The sequence below is a fragment of the Malaclemys terrapin genome, chromosome 6, assembly GCF_027887155.1.
Source record: "Malaclemys terrapin pileata isolate rMalTer1 chromosome 6, rMalTer1.hap1, whole genome shotgun sequence".
Taxonomy (NCBI): domain Eukaryota; kingdom Metazoa; phylum Chordata; order Testudines; family Emydidae; genus Malaclemys; species Malaclemys terrapin.
This window is the reverse complement of record NC_071510.1, coordinates 34,738,109-34,757,797: the sequence shown is the minus strand read 5'-3', so window position 1 is coordinate 34,757,797 and position 19,689 is coordinate 34,738,109. Positions and strand designations below refer to the sequence as shown.

General features: G+C 37.9%; 1 protein-coding gene across 6 annotated transcripts in view; it reads left to right on the top strand.

Annotated features, from left to right (window-relative positions):
* The window catches only part of CEP78 (centrosomal protein 78), a 48,126-nt gene that overhangs the window by 11,097 nt on the left and 17,340 nt on the right, over window positions 1-19,689 (top strand). For 4 of the 6 annotated variants that reach the window (XM_054032944.1, XM_054032943.1, XM_054032945.1 and 1 more), the window contains 7 exons: window positions 5,087-5,261; window positions 6,647-6,760; window positions 7,750-7,814; window positions 10,528-10,636; window positions 13,136-13,268; window positions 16,359-16,404; window positions 18,246-18,395. In XM_054032944.1, coding sequence (XP_053888919.1) covers window positions 5,087-5,261; window positions 6,647-6,760; window positions 7,750-7,814; window positions 10,528-10,636; window positions 13,136-13,268; window positions 16,359-16,404; window positions 18,246-18,395 — 792 coding nt within the window. The remainder of the gene's footprint in view (window positions 1-5,086; window positions 5,262-6,646; window positions 6,761-7,749; window positions 7,815-10,527; window positions 10,637-13,135; window positions 13,269-16,358; window positions 16,405-18,245; window positions 18,396-19,689) is intronic. The other 2 variants (XM_054032947.1, XM_054032948.1) reach the window with 2 other exon arrangements.

Sequence of the window (19,689 nt, the reverse complement as noted above, 5' to 3'; positions counted from 1 at the left end):
CTGCCTTTTAAATCAGGAGGCATTGGTCTACCCAACCGTAGGCTTTACTATGTATCCTCAATCATGAGGAAGGCCACACAATGGAGTGTCCACTCCTCCCCCCTCCCCCCCCCCCACACCCAGCCTATCATAGACTTTAAGGCCAGAAGGGACCATCGTGATCATCTCGTCTGACCTCCTGCACATTGCCGGCCACAGAATCTCACCCACCCATTCCTGTAATAAGTCCATAATCTCTGTCTGAGTTACTGAAATCCTCAAATCTTGATGTAAAGACTTCGTGTTACAGAGAATCCATCATTTACTCTAGTCCAAACCAGCAAGTGACCCGGGCCCCCATGTTGCAGAGGCAAATAAAAAACCCTAAGGATCTCTGCCTATCTGATATGGGGGGAAAATCCTTCCCAACTCCAAGTACAATGATTAGTTAGTCCCTGAGCAGACACCTAGGAAAGAGTTCTCTGTAATAACTCGGAGCCCTCCCCATCTGATGATCCATCTCTGACTGTTGGAGATATTCGCTAATAGCAATTGCAGCTGGGCCATCTGCCACTGTAGGCAACCATCTCCTCCATAAACTTATTAAGCTCAGTCTTGAAGCCAGTGTAGGATTTTGTCCCCATTATTCTCCTTGGAACTTTACTCCTTTGATGGTTAGAAAGTTTTGTCTAATTTTAAGCCTAAACTTGTTGATGGCCTGCCTATATCCATTTGTTCTTGTGCCAGTACTGGCCCTTAATTTAAATAACTTCTTTCCCTCCCTGGTGTTTGCTCCCTATAAATATATCAGAGGGATAATCATATCTCCCCTTCGCCTTCATTTGGTTAGGCCAGGGGTTCTCAAACTGGGGGTCGGGACCTCTCAAGGGGTCAGGCGGTTATTACATGGGGGCGGGGGGTCACAAGCTGTCAGCCTCCACTCCAAATCCTGCTTTGCCTCCAGCATTTATAATGGTGTTAAATATATTAAAAAGTGTTTTTTTTAATGTATAAGGGGGGCGGGGGTTGCACTGAGAAGTGAAAGGGGTCACCAGTACAAAAGTTTGAGAACCACTGGGCTAGGCTAAACAAGCCAACCTCCTTCTTCTCCATTCCTCTGATCCTCCTAGTAGCCCTTCTCTAGACCAGTTTGAATTTCTTTCTTAAACAGGGGAGACCAGAATAGCACACAGTATTCTAGATGAGGTCTCACCCGTGCCTTGTATAGTAGTAATACACTTCCCTAACTCTACTGGAAATACCTCACTTGATACATTGTAGGATTGCATTTGCCTCTTTTACAGCTACATCACCTTGGCAGCTTGTAGTCATCCTATAATTGACCAGTACACCCAGCTTTTTCTCCTCCTCTGTCCCTCCTCTGTCATTGATAAGTCTTGTTGTTAGTCCTAAGTGCATAACCTTGCACTTAGTGCTATTAGTTTTCATCCCATTTTTATTACTCCTGTTTTCAAGGTCGTCCAAATCTTCTTGTGTGATATTCCAGTCCTCCTCCATACCAGCAATACCTCTCAACTGTGTGTCATATGCATATTTTATTAGCACACTCCCACTTTTTGTGCCAAGCCATTAATGAAAATATTAAATAGGAGTAGTCCCATGAATGATCCCTGAGGAATACCACTAGTAATTACCCTCCTTCCTGACAGTTCATCTTTCAGCATGATCCCCTTTAGTCTCCCCTTTAATCAGTTCCTTACTCACCTTTCAGTTCTCATATTAATTCCCATCTTCTCCAGCCCCAGTTGTGCATGGAGGAGGGAATTGTCATCCCACTACCACCAGAATTAGTCCAAAACTTAGACTTCTACCCTTTTTTTAGGGAGAAATCAATCACAGTTTTGCTGCTAGGAAAGCCTGGTGTCTGGTTGCTTCTAAGTTTAAATATCATCCTTTATTACATTGTCTTTAATTTGGGATAACTTGAAAAATGTAACTGTCCATAGACCTATTCTTTGGCCTGATAGGATTAAAAAGAGATTTTGAGCATAAACCACATAATTGAAAATGATTCCATCATGTCCTTTCCTCACCTATGCAATCTGTCTTGGAAACTGATGAAAAACTTTGACTGGGTAGAGCTCTGATCGTCGCCAAATGTCTAATTCTACAATGGTGGAAGTTCCAAAGGTGCCCAGCTACCAAAGATTGGTACTCTGCCATGGTTAGCCTGCCGGCAGTGCAATAAATAATGTTTTGCAATAGTAACAACCAAGATGAACGTGTGTGTTTTGTGTATAAATATGTGTGTGTGCGTTTTTTATATATATATGAGAGAGAGTGTGTGTGCATGTGTGTGCATTTTTGAAAGTATTGGAATAATCAATTTAATTCCCCATAGGGTAACCTTGTTTGCAGTGCCCTCCAAGACCCTAGCTAACGCTCATATTCTATTCCTTCCACCTCTTGTATCCCCCCTACTCCGCTGCCCTTTCCTCTCTTATTCTTTTTTTACTTACCTTTCAAGCTTTTCTTTGGTCCTCTCTTCACTTTCAATACCCTTTTTTCCTTCTTTTTTTCTTCTTTCCCCCTTTCTAAAGAAGTGATTCTGGAGAATAGTTTGATTTTACTTGTATTATCTATCTTGTTGTATAATCTGATAATGTCACTCTATTCCAATTTAGATACCTTTCTTTTCTTTGTCATCTCTGTTATATATATTAGCTGTGTTAAAGAATAAATAAATAAATTGCCAATGATGAAGACTCCTCCACAACTCTTGGTACATTTTTTCAAGGATTAATTACCCTTTAAAAACTATGTGCCTTATTTCCAGTTCGATTTGTCTAGCTTCGGTTTGCAGTTATTGGATCTTGTTCTGCCTTTGTTTGCTAGATTAAAGATCCCATTATCAAGCACCTCTATCCCATGTAGGTACGTATAGACTCTGATCAAGTCACCCCTTAACTTTCTCTTTGTTGAGCTAAATAATAGACTCAAGAAGCTCAATCATTCTGAAACATGTTTTCCAGTACTTTAATAATTCTTGTGGCTTTTTGAACTTTCTCCAATATATCAACATCCTTCTTAAATTGTGGACATCAGAATTGGATGCAGTATTCCAGCAGCAGTCACACTAATCCCAAATACAGAAGTAATATAATTTCTGTATTCCTACTTGAGATCCACCTGTTTATGCATCCAAGGATCATATTAGGCCTTTGGTCACAGTGTTGAACTGGAAGCTTGTGTTCATTTGATTATCCACCGTGACCCTGAAGTCTCTGAGTTACTGCTTCCCAGGAAGAAATCTTTATAAAAAGTCTTTATTCATAAAAGCAGTTGTGGGGCTGGTATCCTTTTACTGATGGAAAAACATCAGCACCTCCCTTAAAAGTTCTAGAATGCCAGTTCTGAGGCTTAATTGTTGTTTTCCTTTGTACTATAAATTTTTGTTTAAAAACAAGAGTAGGACATGAAGAATGACACTGTTCCCTGTCTACCCAGCAATGATGAGTAGTATATAGTGGGTGTGCTGTTTGGGAAATCGGTGTATCTGGGAGAAGGTGAAGAGGCTATAAACTTGCTAGATGGCTTATCTCTTCCTTGCTTTTGCGGTTTTTGCATTAGGTATGTTATATGTATATGAAAGACCTTTCTCAAAGGGCAGTTACCAGTGATTTTCAGTCAAAGCAGGAGGACCTCTCAAATGGGGTCCTGCAGGGATCTGGCCTGTGTTTTTGTTTGTAATGAATTTTCATTAATGACTTGGATGATGGAGTGGAGAGTAATGCTCATAAAATTTGCGAATGATACCAAGATGGGAAAGGTTGCAAGTGCTTCGACGAACAGGATTAGAACTCAAAACGATCTTGAAGAATTGGCGTAAAATCAGCAAGATGAAATTCAGACAGTTGTAAGGTACTGCACTTAAGAAGGCAAAATCAAATGCACAAATATAAAATGGGGAATAACTGGCTAGGCAGTTGTGTTGCAGAAAAAAGACTGAGGTTATAGTGGATCACAAATTGGATATTAGTCAACAATATGATACTGCTGCAAAAAAAGGCAAGTGTCATTTAGCGATATTTAAACAGGAATGTCATACACAAGAATGACATTTGGCACTGGTGACATCTCACCTGGAGAACTGCATCCAGTTTTGGGCACTATGCTTTAAGAAGGAGGTGGACCAATTGAAGAAAGTCCAGAGGAGATCAAGAAACATAAGAGGTTTAGATTACATGACCTATGAGGAAAGATTGAAAGAATTGGCCATGTTTAGTCTTGAGAAGGTAAGACCAGAGAGGGGACCAGGTAATGGTCTTCAAATATGTGAAAGGTTATTATAAAGAGGACGATCAGTTGTTCTCCATGTTCAGTGAGGGTTGGACATGAAGTAATCCGTCTAATTTTCTGCAAGGGAGATTTAGGTTGGCTATTAGGAATAACTTTCTAACTATAAGGAATGTTAAGCTCTGGAATTGGTTACCTTGGGGCTGTGGAATCCCTGTCATTGGTGTTTTTAAGGACAGGTTAGACAAACATCTCTCAGGGGTGGTCTAGGTAGTCAATTCTTCTGCTGGGGAAAGTGGGGTAGATGACCCTTTGAGGTCCCTTCCAGCCCTATGTTTCTTGGATTAATGAGCAAATCAAGTTTACAATTCAAGACTTACAGTGAACATTTCATGCACAACAAGCTCATAATGATTAAAACTATTTAAATATTTTTTCAGTAATAGAAGAGAATATGGTAGAACATAAGATGTGTTTAAACTGAAGTATTGGTCTTTGTGAAAATAATAAGAAACAAAACATTTTAGCAAGTGTCTGTTAGTTAAGACACAAGTGTCAAAGAGGCTATATCTGTCTCTGCTTGATAACAAGCAGGCAGGGAGATTCCTAAGGAATTCTCTGAACCTGGTTTATATTTTACTTCATGAAATAATTTATCAGTAATAAGAATGAGAGTTAATGTGTAAGAGCATGATTGTGTGTATTTCTTAAATTCAGTAACATTGTAGTTGGGTTTTATTTCATTTCAATAATAGTAATTGTAATTGAATCATTATTTTAATTAATCTTCTTCGCATCACTGTTGATGGCTTCACTTCACCACTAATGTTAACTTGTTCTGTTTTCAAAGCATCAGGCGATGAAAAGACATGGTGAAGCTTGGGCTGAAAGCCTACGCTATAGGAGACCTGATCTTGACTGTATGGCAGGTTTGAGGCGTATCACTCTCAACTGCAATGCACTTGTTGGTGATCGAGGGGCTAGAGCCTTTGCAGAATGTCTTGGAGAGGACCTGTGGCTGAAAGGTATGGTAAATTGTTCTGTGCTTCTAAGTAGGGTGACCATATTTCCCAAAGGTAAAATGGGAGATGGGGAGGGGCTTGGGCGAGTGTCACTGCTCACCCAAGCCCTGCTGTGCGGGGCTGGTGTTGCTGTTCTCTTCCTGTCTCCCCACACCCCACACGTTGCTCCATGTCCCAGTGGGAGGCATGCCCCCCCTTTTTTGGGCAAAAGTGGGCATTTGTCCCATTTGCTCTTGACAACTGATAATCAGATGGCAAGAGAAAATGGGACACATTCCCAGTTATGCCAAAAAAATCAAGACCCCTGGGACAGGGCTTAAAAAGTGGACTTTCCTAGCCAAAATGAGATGTGTGGTCACCGTACTTCTAAGGCACATTAGAAGTAGTCTTAACAGTAGCTGATTTGCATCTGTAATAGATGTATAGGTAATACATTTTTAAGTTTAAGTATTTAACAAGGTAGGGATAACAGTTACAAAATATAAAGCTAGTAGCCAATATGTGGAGAGGTTTTATAGAAGAAGAAATAATGTTTTCATGGTGATTAGTTAGACACTATTTGGTATTTAATTCTAATTTTGGTAACTGTAATTTTGTGAAACTCTTGAACAAATTTTGGTGGCAATCTTATAAGGGTCTTCATCTACTATTCTACTGTACATAAACCCTAAGGTGGCTATAGAATTCCAGATGTCTTGACTTTCTTACAGCTCTGTAATCTGGATTAATTTATTGGTTGTAGAACTTTTGCCTTTCAGTATGTTTGATTGTGGATCACATCTGGGAAAATACTGTGGCTGTACAACATGAAAGAATATTGCAAGAAATGGCAAAGCTACAGCAAGTTTAAAAGTATTGGATAATACAATTATCTGCATAGCGATGTGTTATTGAAGTTATTTATTTATTTTCTCCCAGCAGCTGTTGGTTGGTGTTCAGCACCATTACATTTACTTGCATATTAGACCTTGCTTCACTGCTGTTCAAGTTAGCAATTTTCAAAACCAATCATAAAGATAACTGAGTGTATAAGATGATGTGGTAGGGATTTTTAATTTAGTTACACATCACCTCCATATTGGTGCATATAACAAAATTAATTCCGCACATGGGTGGGAAAAATTAGAGGGAACACAGCCAGCAGCTATATCTTGAAACTTTGATATCTGATAATGACTTAAATGTTAATCTCCATCCTGCATTTAAAATATTACCTTAACTCTCCCTTGGGTAGAGCTGAGAATACTATTTCTTTCTTTTCTTTTCGCTTACTTGCAAGACTCTTAGGTACATGCATGTGGATGTTTGCATTATGGATAGATTCATTATTTGAATTATTAGCTCAAGTGATACAACTGAGTAATGTTTAACCTTTTTAAACATTTCAGCACTTGACATGCAGCAGTGTGGAATTTCCAACGATGGGGCAAAATCATTGTTAGATGCTTTTCAAACTAATACAACTCTAGTGATATTGGATGTAAGAAAAAATCCATTAATTGGTATGTACTTTTATCTATCCTTGCATTCTGATTAAATAACAAAGATTTTTCATTTGTAGCTTTTGAAAAATGTAGCATTTTCAGAAAAATTAAACCAGATTTTACTGAATATTTGTCAACTACATTTTAAATAAAGGGAGATGTTGACTTGTTTTATCTCGCTCTGTTTGTATGAATATTAGGGCTGTCGATTAATCCCAGTTAACTCATGCAATTAACTCAAAAAAATTAATCATGATTAATCACAGTTTTAATTGCACTATTAAACAATAGAATAACAATTGAAATTTAATAAATATTTTGGATTTTTTCTACATTTTCATATATATTGTATTCTGTGTTATAATTGAAATCAAAGTGTATATTTTTTATTACAAATATTTGCACTGTAAAAATGATAAAAGAAATATTGCACTACAGTACTTGTATTAGTATTTTTCAATTCACCTATTTCTTTTGCATGGAGTAAAAATTACAGATGCAGGCATAAATATACTGACACATGAAGAGAAGGGAGTGTGTCAATATATTTGTCACGTGTCAGAATATTTATGCCTGCATCTGTAATTTTCACTCCATGCATCTGAAGAAGTGGGTTTTTTACCCACAAAAGCTTATGCCCAAATAAATCTGTTAGCCTTTAAGGTGCCGCCGGACTCCTCGTTGTTTTTGTGGATACAGACTAACATGGCTACCCCTCTGATGCTATTTCTTTTGGTTTTTTTTTTTTACAGTGCAAATACTTGTAATCAAAAATAAATATAAAGTGAGCACTGTACACTTTGTATTCTGTGTTGTAATTGAAATCAGTATATTTGAAAATGTAGAAAACATTCAAAAATGTTTAAATAAATGGTATTCTATTATTAACAGCATGATTAATCGCGATTCATTTTTTTAAATCGCTTGACAGCCCTAGTGAATATTTTATCAAAAATAATCTACTATTGAAATTAATGAAATGAATGTATTTATTTTTTTCACTCTAGATCACACTTTGATGAAAAAACTTATTGAAAGAGTTCTCATGAATGGAAACAGTACTTGTTCAGAGGTATGTTTCAGGCATTCTGGAATGACTTTAGTTTGTCTGTATTCGGATTTAAAACAAACCATGATATTATGACACCACGTGATTCTGTACAGATTAGTATAACTGTTTTTATTTAATATTAAATTAAGTGTATGTTCAGGTTGCAGTTAAAAATCACAAAAGTTTAGAAAATGCAAAAGTTAAAGCACCAGCAGCAGCATTAACTATGCCACATTGAACATCGTGTATATTTTGTGTAGTTTACAATGTAAACTAATAAAACAGGAATTAGATATTTAATAAGAAAAATAGAAAACAGTGCATATGTACAACATAACAAAGTTAAAAATGTTGTTGGAAGTTCTGATGTTTAGTGGTCTTCAATTGGTCAACCTTAATGTCTTAGTAAAGCAGTTCTTTGTTTGTGTTCCTAATTCCCTAGGTTAGGAAAATAACACCTAACCTAAAAATACGTTGTTTTTTTAAATCAGTGAATTAAATTCTTCTTCGAGTGATTGCACTTGTCCATTGTGCACCTGGTGTACAGTTATTGGAGATCTTTTTACCTCACTGGTACCCTTTGGGACAGCCTTCAGCTTTGATGGCCACACCATCTTGTACTGTGGTACACAAGGTCAAAGTCATTATGAGGCCCCATCCCAGCTTTATGCATAAGGTGTTCTCAGATTGTATTTCTCTCCCTGTGTTTCTCCAGACCCCATTCCCACCAATGGGAATCTTGTCTCCTGACCCCAAGTGTAAATAGAGTGTTCTGCTCTTACTTGGAAAATACCAAACCTTTTATACAATTCGGTAGGTTATTTGTAGCATTTGGGGAGATGTCAGGGACCTGTTTACTAGAGGCTGTCACTGGATTAGGAGATGTATGGAACGTTACATCTCAGGTGGGAAACCAGTGTACCCTGCTATAAAATACACACTCCAGGAGAGCCAATGCAGCATAATTGTGTTAGGCAAGTTCTCTTAATGAAGATAAGCACAGCAGCAACTTGGTGTCTGGTGAAAGAGTTCACTAAACTCCATTCCTTGGATTTTACATTGTGCTCCAATGCTTAGTTTAGGAGACTTATGCTACAATCCATATTTAACTAAACTCCTAGCTCACTGTCCTGCTGATGGATCTCATTATGGGAAATACGTGGGAAACGCACAAGACCTTGAAGAAAGGGAAATTACTTACCAGTGACTGTTGTTCTTCAAGAGTTACATCTGTGTATTTGTTCTCTCTGCCTACCTTCTCTTCTGTCTCATAGTTCTATATAGCATCAGGCCTCTGTGGTTAGGGAGAAGGAACTGAGACAGTTGGGGATTGCACACCCTTATACGAAGTACCTCCCAAAGGACACAGCTTTTCAAAGCAGTTCCACATCTCAATACCAGGGATAGTATATCCCACAAATGGGAATACAAGTGTGAAAATGCAGAGGTGATTCTCGAAGAACAACCGTAAATGGCAAGTAGCCCCTCTTTCTAACTGTCAGACCTGCAAATTCAAGCTGGACTCTGAAAGTCCAGCTATGTTCACTCTTGCTTATATTTTGTCATTACTTTATTAAGCTTCATTTGCAGAATCTTTTTCTTTTGACTCATGAGCCAGATTAGAATCTGTTGGCCCTGCTGTAAAAAGTAGTAAAAACTTATTTGTGTCCATAAAGTATGTAAATCTGACTCTCAATACAAGGAAGGCGAATCAGCTGAGAAAGACAAAGCTGTTTTTACATTAACATTCTTTTCTGATAATCACCACACTAATAGAGAGAATCATAAAATCCTACCAGAACGCTCTTAATTTCACGCAATGGGGGGCGGTAGTAGGATTTTCTGATGTGGCAAATGCTGTTGTACTGATGCCAAGTTTTTTGGAGCCAGTGGCTTCCAAGTGCCATTATATCTACAACATGGAGACACATACTTTAAAAAGCAAACAAAACACTGGAATAGATACTTGGAATATAAACCTAGAAAAATACTGGTCAGACCCAGTCCTTTTTGAGAATCCTCTAGAGCAGCACGGTGTCACCTTGAAGGAAAACAGTAAATTCAAAGCACAGCTTTTCCTTTTGATCTCAATACACTTCAATTTTAGTGTGAATTCTTGTGATAAATGTGCTCTATTGGCATGCCCTACCACTGCAAGCACTGGGGGAAAAAAAAAAAAAAAAAAACCCCTTGATGCTTTTTTAAAAAAAGCTGTATTTTATTTGTAATATAATATCTTACTAGAAAGTCTTTATTACACTGGAGAACTTTGGCTGGAGCCAGACATTCCTACGAGTCAGCTCTGTAGGGGAGCATGGAAAGCAAGTGCCAGTTTTTCCTTTTTACAGAGCATGTGCTGTTTTTCTTACTATAAAAGGAGAACTGTTGCACAGAGGAAGAAAAATTGGATGGGGTGCTTTAGAGGTGTTCTGGGAACATTTGCCTGCAGATAGTATGATGTTATATTTATATCCAATTAAGTTGGAAATTATTTTGTTAAATAATAAGTGATCCTCTCAAAATCTTGAAGATTTTTAACTCAGTCCTGATTATTGAAAACTCAAATTGTTAACAAGGCTACATAAGTGAAGTTTATTAAATAAAATATTCAATATAGAAAAGTAATCTTTAGCATATTAGCTATGAAACTCCAAAGCTAGTACATCCTGAAATATCCGTTACTAAAATGAAGTTAACATTTTGAGATTTTTGTGTTTTTTATTTAATGTTCTAGTACAAGTGGCTGACATCTCCTTCTTCAAAGGATATTCTCAAACCTAAATCAAAAAAAAGAACTATTGTCCTAGGAAGTGGTCGGAAAGGAAAAGCTACTATTCGTATTGGTAATACTGCCTTCCCTTTCTCTTTGAAAGAAATCGAAAGTTATTTCTAAGCTTGTCAGTTCTTGCTTTTTACATGACCCCATCTGTCTAGAAAGAAGGCAGTGAAATTGGTCCCAAGAGGTTGGCAAATACAAATTGTAATGACACAGTTTTCATTGACTTTATACAAACACTTTGGCTCTGTATGATGATTTTTACTGTACATGTTATTGATCTCAATAGTGAGAAAAAAATAAATAGAATTTTTTTGTGAAGAACGGCGGGTGGGAGGAAAATAGATGTAGTGCTTTTGGTTATGAAATAACCATTGAAACTACATTCTTACACCAACAATTAGCCTCTAGCCATCTGCCAGATTAAAATACTAGCTGCTGATCTCTTGTTCTGTTCTTATGTTGATCATCACTCCAGTCATTAACTGGGATACCTTTTATGTTGATGACATTATATATAGCGAATAGTACTTTCCCTAGTAGAACATAGGTAGGAAAACCTCAGTTGTAGAGTTTCCCCTCTTTTAGTTTGGCAAAACTGAATTTAATAGAACTGAATTGTTTCAGCCCCTCTTGCTAAATGTCACTGCTTCCTTCCTAGTGGGGGCATAAAAGAGACCAGGGTTTGTCTAAACACAAAAGTTTGTATTGCTTTAACTTTACTGGTATAGTCAAAATAGTACAAGCCCCCCCCCAGTGCAGTTATATCTGTATAAAGGTTCTTTTTTCAGTATAATTTATTCCTCTTTCTTTACAGGAAGCACTGTTATACCAGTATAATTGTGCCCATATGAGGGGTTCTACTGGTATAATTATTTCAGTAAAATTTGACACACTCTAACCAAAATATTTCTACTGGTACAAAAACTGTGTCTAGGCCAGGCCTTATTCTTTCCTTCCCGTTTTTCCTGGTGCTTGGTAGAATTAGTAACATTCTTTGTGAGTTCTCTCAGTTCCATGTACACTGGATTAGTGCTTTTGGTGCTCCATTCCCTCTTCTGTTTGAGAGGGTAGCAATATTTCCAATAGACTGTGTACTTAAGCTCATGCTGAATGAACTGAGAAGTGATCAAAGATACAAAAGCAAAAGATCCAGTAAGTTGGGAGCAGCCTAAGCAGTGATCTTCCATGGCCAGACAAGAACACTTTATGGAAAACCAGATGAAATTTTGAAGATTAGGATTCAACAACTGAATGCCAGAGTCAATCTAAAATGAAGCAGAATAAACACTTAAAAAAGCCCTGAAAATGTGTTTTAGAATAGTAAAATTTGCCCAATGTTCTGTGTTTCCTAAAATACAAAAGTTCTCCAGATTCTCTCATTGCTACCTGATTCAGATTCCTACTTCTGCTGATCCCATTTCACACCAAATAACACACAATCAGTAGAAAAGTAAAATAAGCATGGGGACTTCTGAATGATGTGTGCTGCATCAGCAAGACCCTTTCCTTCCCTCCCAGGATGGCCTTACCATACTTTATTCAATCTTTCAACTGCTATGGCTCTTGGAGGCTTGGCAGCAGATAGTTGTCTATTTTTTTCATGTCTGAGGCTTTCCATAGCAGACTCTCCATTGCCAGCATAAGGTAGGATGAATCTGGCTCTATATATAGATGGCAGTCCTGTCACTGCTAATTTGAATAAATTATTTTAAATTTTTTTATTTTGAATATATATATCTCTTAAACATGGTTAATGAGTAAAACACATGATAGTATAAATATTTTTAAAAGTTACTAAAATCATACTTAATTCCATTTCTTTGGCTGTTTATCTTTTTTAATCTTTGCTTCAGTGATTTGGAGACACAGAGGTAAGCATAATAAGTCAAACTGCACAATCAGTTTCAAAGGGCTTGAAATTGAGGCGGTTGTGAGGGTGGGGAGGAAAATTCCTGCTGCTGCTAATTTTTTAAAAAAACCCTTCTCCTTAATCCTAGATACTTGCTAAACTGTGACCAGGAATTTGAAATCCCATCAACATCAGTTATGTCCTTTTACACTCCCACCAGATTAGCAGGATTATGGGATGTTCTCCAGAGAAATATAACTTGAAGTTAAATAATTTATTTCCATATTCAGACATTTCACTAGGTAAATGATATAAACTTCATGAGCACTTCTCTAGTCTGGCTGGGTTCTAACTGATGCAAGCCCAAAGGTGGGGTGGGCACTTAGCTGTACAGTCAGGAATGTGGAGCAGTCCATACTGTGTTCTCAATCAGCCTCTGGGCTAGTGGGTATAAGGATATATTCTCACTCTCTTGGGACTGAAGAATACCGGAGCTATTTTCACTCAAGCATTCAAAAACGAAAAATTCATTCTTAGTCAGAAACTCTCCCTGAAAAATTTCAGCTGGAGAGGTGCATGTTTGAGAAAGTTATGAGCAGCTGAAAGAGGATCCTTAAAATGGAAATGCCTAAGCAACCTTAACTCTAGCTGTCTCTCCATGTTGTAACTGTAATGAACTCTCTCTTCTCTCCCTATCCCTGCTGTACAATACAGGATTAGCATCTAAAAAGCCCATGCACCCTGGAAAGAGTCCATCTGATAAAGATACCTGTTCACCAAAACCATTACCACCAGGTGCATATGGTTTCCTACCTTGGCGTACTGCAGAGCGTGCAAAGAGGTGCAGGTGAAGTATTGAGAGCATGAGTAAGAAAACCGAATCTGCATGTTGTATCTTGGATTACAGTAGAATAAGTTGATGTGGTTTACAGAGGTCATACTGTAATCAGGGGTGAGGAACTTTTGTTTGTTTTGTATTGGGCCATTGACCCACTGAAAAAAAATCAATGGCGGGACACACGCGTTCAACTCACTTGCCCGGGGGCGGGGACTCGGGGGCCCCCGTAGCAGGGCCAGCCGGTGTTTGCCGCTCCAGTCCCACAGGGGAGTGCCGAGACTCAGAGCTTCCCCCCTGCAGCTGCGGCTCCAGCCCCATGGGGAAGCCCCGAGCCTCTGTGCCACTCCCCCGCCCCACCTCCCGGCGGGTGAGTTGAACATGTATGGCTCGTGAGCTGGATGAAAATGAGCAAGGGGCCGGATCCGGCCCGCGGGCCGTAGGTTCCCCACCCCTGCTGTAAATTCATATCTGTACTCATTTTAAAACAGATTAGAGTACACAAAACAGATTTTATATTGCATTTATAATCCTTTCTGTGTCTTGAATTTTGTAACTTGTCTGCCCCTTAGCTGCAATTGGTTAGCTTCTTCAGCAATAATTAAACTAAGCAATAATTAAACTAAGCAGTTAGAACGTGGATGTTTCAAAAGAATTCTAAAACTTAGCTGCACATAGATTTTGTTTTTATACAGGGCTTTTTTAAAATAAAAAACATGGAATATTTCAGATGTTATAATTGTTTTTGTAAACCAAGCAGATGAATAATGCTATTGAAAAAGTGATTATAAATTTGGTACCTTCTAATTCAGCTGATCCATTCCTTTTGTTGAGTCGTATCACCTAGCATTAGTGACAACACTTTCTAATGCTTGTTACTCCTTTTTAGCTCTGCAGTGCTAACACAACTGAGAGAGACTGAGCAGGGTACTATTCCTTCTTGTACGTCATCAAGAGAATTGTTTACTAAGTTCCAATCAGTTTATGCAACCATGCAAATTAACATATAATTTATCTTTTGGTAATGTTTCCCCATCAGTCTGCTTTAGCCACACAGATTCACAAAACAACAGCCACTTTCTTTACTACTTTCCTTCCTGGCTTATTTACCTGTCTGTCTTTTTATTTGCTGTATTTTTCACCTAATGTGGAGTTAATTAGATTTCCCACATCTGCTCACTTTCTGAGACCTTTTAAAAAGACAGAGTGGGAAATTCTTCCACAATTGATACAGCAGTAAAGGCACAAGAAATTGATCACTGGATCTGGGTGATGGAGGATCTTTGTTGAACCTCATCATCCAGGTAGGGTAAGGTATGCAGAAGTTTGTAATCTGCTGTTCATAAGTGGAATTGAGCAGCTCCTCAGAATGGGAGACTGTGTGTATGTGGTTAGAGGAGTGATAGAGTTGGGGACTCAAACAGTGAAATGGGCCAAAGTTCTTGTCAGGTTAGAAGAGGCTTGCAGGAGGAGGTAATGGCCATGCATAGCTCCTAAGTCCTACAGGACCATGCCTGGTCCTGCTCCTCCTCCTCCCCCACCCCACCTTGGGTGACAAAACTGACTCCAGACAATAGCAGAATAAATGTGAACTTACACTACCCTAGCATAATCATAACCACAAATTATGATTAAGTATTAACAAAGGTTGCTGTAAACATATTATTCTTGGACTCTGCTTTCTGCATTAGCTCTCCATTGAATATAGAATACAGTTCAGGGTTTCTCTCAAGATACTCAAATCCCTCAATGGGATTGGCCCTACCTACCTGTGACCATGACCTCCCAAGGTATCTGTATTTCTCTAGCACAATGAAATTGTCAATTGACATGGCTCCCATCACCATATCTGTGAGTGCTTCCCAAATATTTAAAGATAGACATTAATATTATTTCTTTTTTCTGCGTTTGTTGGTGAAATTATTTCACTGGTTTATAGTTGTTTGTTAGGTGGAGGCCTGTGAGTGCCGGGGACAGAACTTTCACAGGAGCTGGATCTAGTTTGAGGCACTTCCTCCTGTGAGGAATAAGACAGATCATGGACCTTATCGCTTTCAGAATTAAATACAAAACTCATTTCTTTGACTTACTTTGCCTCGAAGTATTTTTGCACACCCACAAACATAGTCCCCCTTCAAAATATTATAATCAGGCTATTTCTGCTAGAGATTGGGAAGGAAGAAAGAGTAATTGTTGCTATTTCTGGTTTGTTTGTTTTTATGTTTTTATTTTTATTTTTTTTGGTTGGTTTTTTTAAGGTACTCAGATACCAGGGCAATAGGAGGGCTTTATAAGTGCTTAAAAATACTGAGAGCATAACTTGGAAGGCACTAGGAATGCACAGGTGTAACTGAAGGAAAAATCTGGTTTGCCACAGCCTTTCTTGCTGGTTGTGATGCACAAGAAGGAAAGGATGCAGCTTACCTTTATGAGCTTAGGTGCAGGTCTGGCTTTTAGTTAACAAGTGAAAATAGCTCTTCTTTCTTTTTTTATTTTAAGCAATCATTTTGATCTTGCAAGCATTGAGACACAAATTTGGAATCCACAACACCATTTTTATGTAGTTCCTGCATGAGCAGGTTTGGCCAAGGAAACATACAGAAAAACTGTACGTGTAGTTACAAATAATTTATAAAATTAGAGGCCAAGATATGCAGAACTGGATGCCTAAAGTTAGGTTCCTAAATCCATATTTAATCATTTAAATAAAACCTGATTTTCAAAAGTGCCAAGCACACAGCATCTCTTGTAAACTCCAAAGGCAGCTGCAATGGTGCCACATCAGGCTGCTTATTTAGGTATCTAAATATGGACTTAGGAGCCTAACTTTAGGCACCTAGTTTTGAAAGCGTGGCCTAAATCTTGATTAGAAAGTAGAGCTACTTTGTTATGCAGAATGATATTTTAGTGACAGTTTGTTCAAAGGATCCTGTCAAGTATTTTTATACCGTGTTTTAACTCTTATTTCTTTTGAATATCTTAGCAATGTGTGTTTGTCGGATCAGGACCCTTAAATCAAAATTATGCCTTGAAATTGTAATGTTGACAAATTACAATATTTTTCTCAAAAAAACCCACTTTGATTTAAACATATCCTTGTAGGGGATTCCCAGTGGATGGTACCCAGGAGTTACCACTGAAGTTCCAGGTATGATTATCAATTACATATCAATAGATAGGCACATGATGCGGTACTGTAGATAATATGCTGAACAAATAAAAATCCATTGTATCCAGTGAGCTTCCAGTATAAAAACACAAGGTGACGAAACAGAAGTGGAGAGTGTTTTTTATGGCTTAAATACTTCCTGGAAGCATGGAAACTGTGTGTGAAAACACTTCATGGTCACACTTTAACATTTGGGATGAATTTTTTTTTAAGCAATACTTGAGGTTTTATTTTCTTCCTTTGTGTCAGGTTTTTTTTTTTTTTCTATTGTCAAATCAGTGGTTTCAATACTATTTTCCTATTTTTTTTTTTTAAATGAAGTAAATCTATACTTGTGAGACTCAAACATAACTTGGAAGAAGATAATTAAGATGGCATGGCTTTGAATTTTTTATTTTCAAGGATGTTTGTGGTTCAAAAACTCCACACTACAACATATCTTATCCACCCCGCAAGCCTTTGTGAAGACTAATTCCATACTGACTTAAACTGAAATAAATGTCCACATGAGAGGATTACACTGATTTCACTAAATCAGTACAGTGTTCTTGTGTAGACAGGCCTCAGTTCTTTTTTTTTTTTTTTTAATTAGCTTAAAAAATCAAAACATTTTGAGTTCAGTTAATTGTTTTATAGAAGATATTGAGGGAAGAATACTAATGAAATCACTGGCACTAATCACCAGCTTTGAAGTTGACATCATTTCACCTGTTACTGAAGGCGTGACAATCTTATTGATGGTCATTTTAAAAAATTGGCTGTAGGGGGCAGAGAACCCTGACAGATACAGCAAAATTTGCCATTCTCATATTTAGGTGTGATTTTAATGGAATAACGTCGCTTTTGCTCTCAGTTGGAATCTGGGCTGATCAGGAACCAAAGCAGCTTCCAGCTTAATTTTAGTATTTCAGGGAGCTGCTCCTAGTTATGATCTTGTCTGGGCTACCTCTGAGCATCTTTCCAACCCAGAGCTGTGCAGAATTACTGAAGCACTGTGCACTATACCTCTGCCTCTCCTGCTTGCAGGCAGGCAGTCCCCCACCTGCCATACCAGAGCTTAGGAGATCTCTGGGGAAGACAGTGGTTAGGATTTATCTTATGTAGTACCTGTGTAGGGGGAATTCTCCCTTGGCCAGCTAAGGGGCTTTTATGGCCCCTATGCTCTGTTACAGCAGAGTTCAGGGACTGAGAGGAGAATCCTTCCCCAAGTTTTTATTTGTACTATTAGGTGTCTTACACAGTACTGACACTGCAGTGTTTCAAAATAACTGTCAAACTGCAGTTTTTGATCTTGAAGCAGTGAGGCTAAATGTGTTGTCACTCGCAACCAATGCACTGTATGTTCTGTGGAGATGTACTTACATACAAACATGAAGAACCTTGGCATAATTGTAACAAAAATTTACCATCCAGGCATAACATTTACCTTTGTGCCCATTGTTATGATAATGAAACAATTAATATTTTAATAGTTTATGGTGCTTAAAAAATACTCTTCCTGGTTGACTAGAATGTTTCAAGTCTAGTATAAGGAGAGGCTACAAATAAAGTAAAAGCTTCTGACAGGTGATACACTCTGCTCCATTTTGGCATAGAAATTTATTTGCAAAGGATTTATCATACTCTTTCCACATGCACACTTATATCTAGATTGTGTGGAACTATTTAAAATGAACATGTTATAAGTAATTCAAAAGAAAGAACTTTGTGGATTGCTGCTTCTAATCGGCTAATTAGATTAGTTCATTAAATATTATATGACTTATTTCCTTGTTAAACATTGTTTAATAATGCTCCTATGTTCACTTATTTCATATAAGCAGACAGGCATTCCTGTGAAAGTGACAGTGGAAAGTGCTTCTACATCTGAAACTGAAGAGACAGAAGGCGCTTTCGGGGACATTATGCATGATCCTGATTTGACAAAATCCCCAGTTAAAACTAATGTAAGACGATATCAGCAATTACGGGTAAGAAGAAATAATTTTGTTCAGATTTTTCAAAAGATGAGTGCATAGAGCTTCTATTTTTCCAGAAAAATGGGTTTTTAGAATTAGATTTAAATGGGTAAATAATCACTGAATGGGAACTCTGAATATTTGCATACTTCTGTTATACTATATGGCATATATGCCTCAATTCAACAGGGTACTTTAAGCAACTCCTGTCCTCAGTGGTTAAGGAGAACAGTTAATCACCCTTCTCTTTACAACAACCTTTGACATACTTGAAGACAGTTATTCTGTCTCCCATCAGTCTTCTCTTCTCCAGACTAAACAAACCCAGTTTTTTCAGTGTTTCCTCACGGGTCATGTTTTCTAGACCTGTAATAATTTTTGTTGCTCTCCTCTGGACTTCCTTCAATTTGTCCTTTTTTTTTTTTTCTGGAAGTGTTGTGCCCGGTACTGGACACAGTACTTCAGCTGAGGCCTTATCAGTGCTGAGTAGAGTAGAAGAATTACTTTTCGTGTCTTGCTTACATTCTAGCTAAATAATATGCTAGAATGATGGTTTTCGGGGTTTTTGTTTGTGTGTGTGTTTGTTTTTGATGACAGTATTACGCATATTTAGTTTGTGAGCCACTGTAAGCCCCAAATTGTTTTCTGCAGTACTTCTTCCTAAGTAGTCATTTCCCATTTTGTGTTTGTGCAATTGATAATTCCTTCCGAAGTGGAATACTTTGCATTTGTCCTTATTGAATTTCATCCTATATAATTCAGACCATTTTTCTAGTTTGTCAAGATCATTTTAAATTTTAATCTTGTCCTCCAAAGCGCCTGCAACTCCTCCCACTTTGGTATCTTCTGTAAACTTTATAAATGTACTTGCTGTGCCATTATCCAAATAATTTATTAAGATATTGAAGAGAACTGGACGCAGGACAAGTCCCTGCAGGACCCCACCTGACATGCCCTTTCAGATAGAGAGTAATCAGTGATTCACAGTCAGAGTACAGTTTTCCAACCAGTTGCACATCTGCCTTATCATAGGTTTCTCTAGGCTATATTTCCCTGGTTTGTTTATGAGAAAGTCATCTGAGACAGTATCAAAAGCCTTACTAAATAAAGTCTAGATATATCCCGTCGACTTCTTTTCCCCAACCACAGGGCTTGTTACTCTGGCAGAGAAGCATATTAGGTTGGCTTGAGGTGATTTGTTCATGACAAATCCATGTTGTCTGTTACTTATCACTTTATTATCTTCTAGATGCTTACAAATTTGTTGTTGTTGTTGTTGTTGTTTTTGCTCTTTTATCTTTTAGGG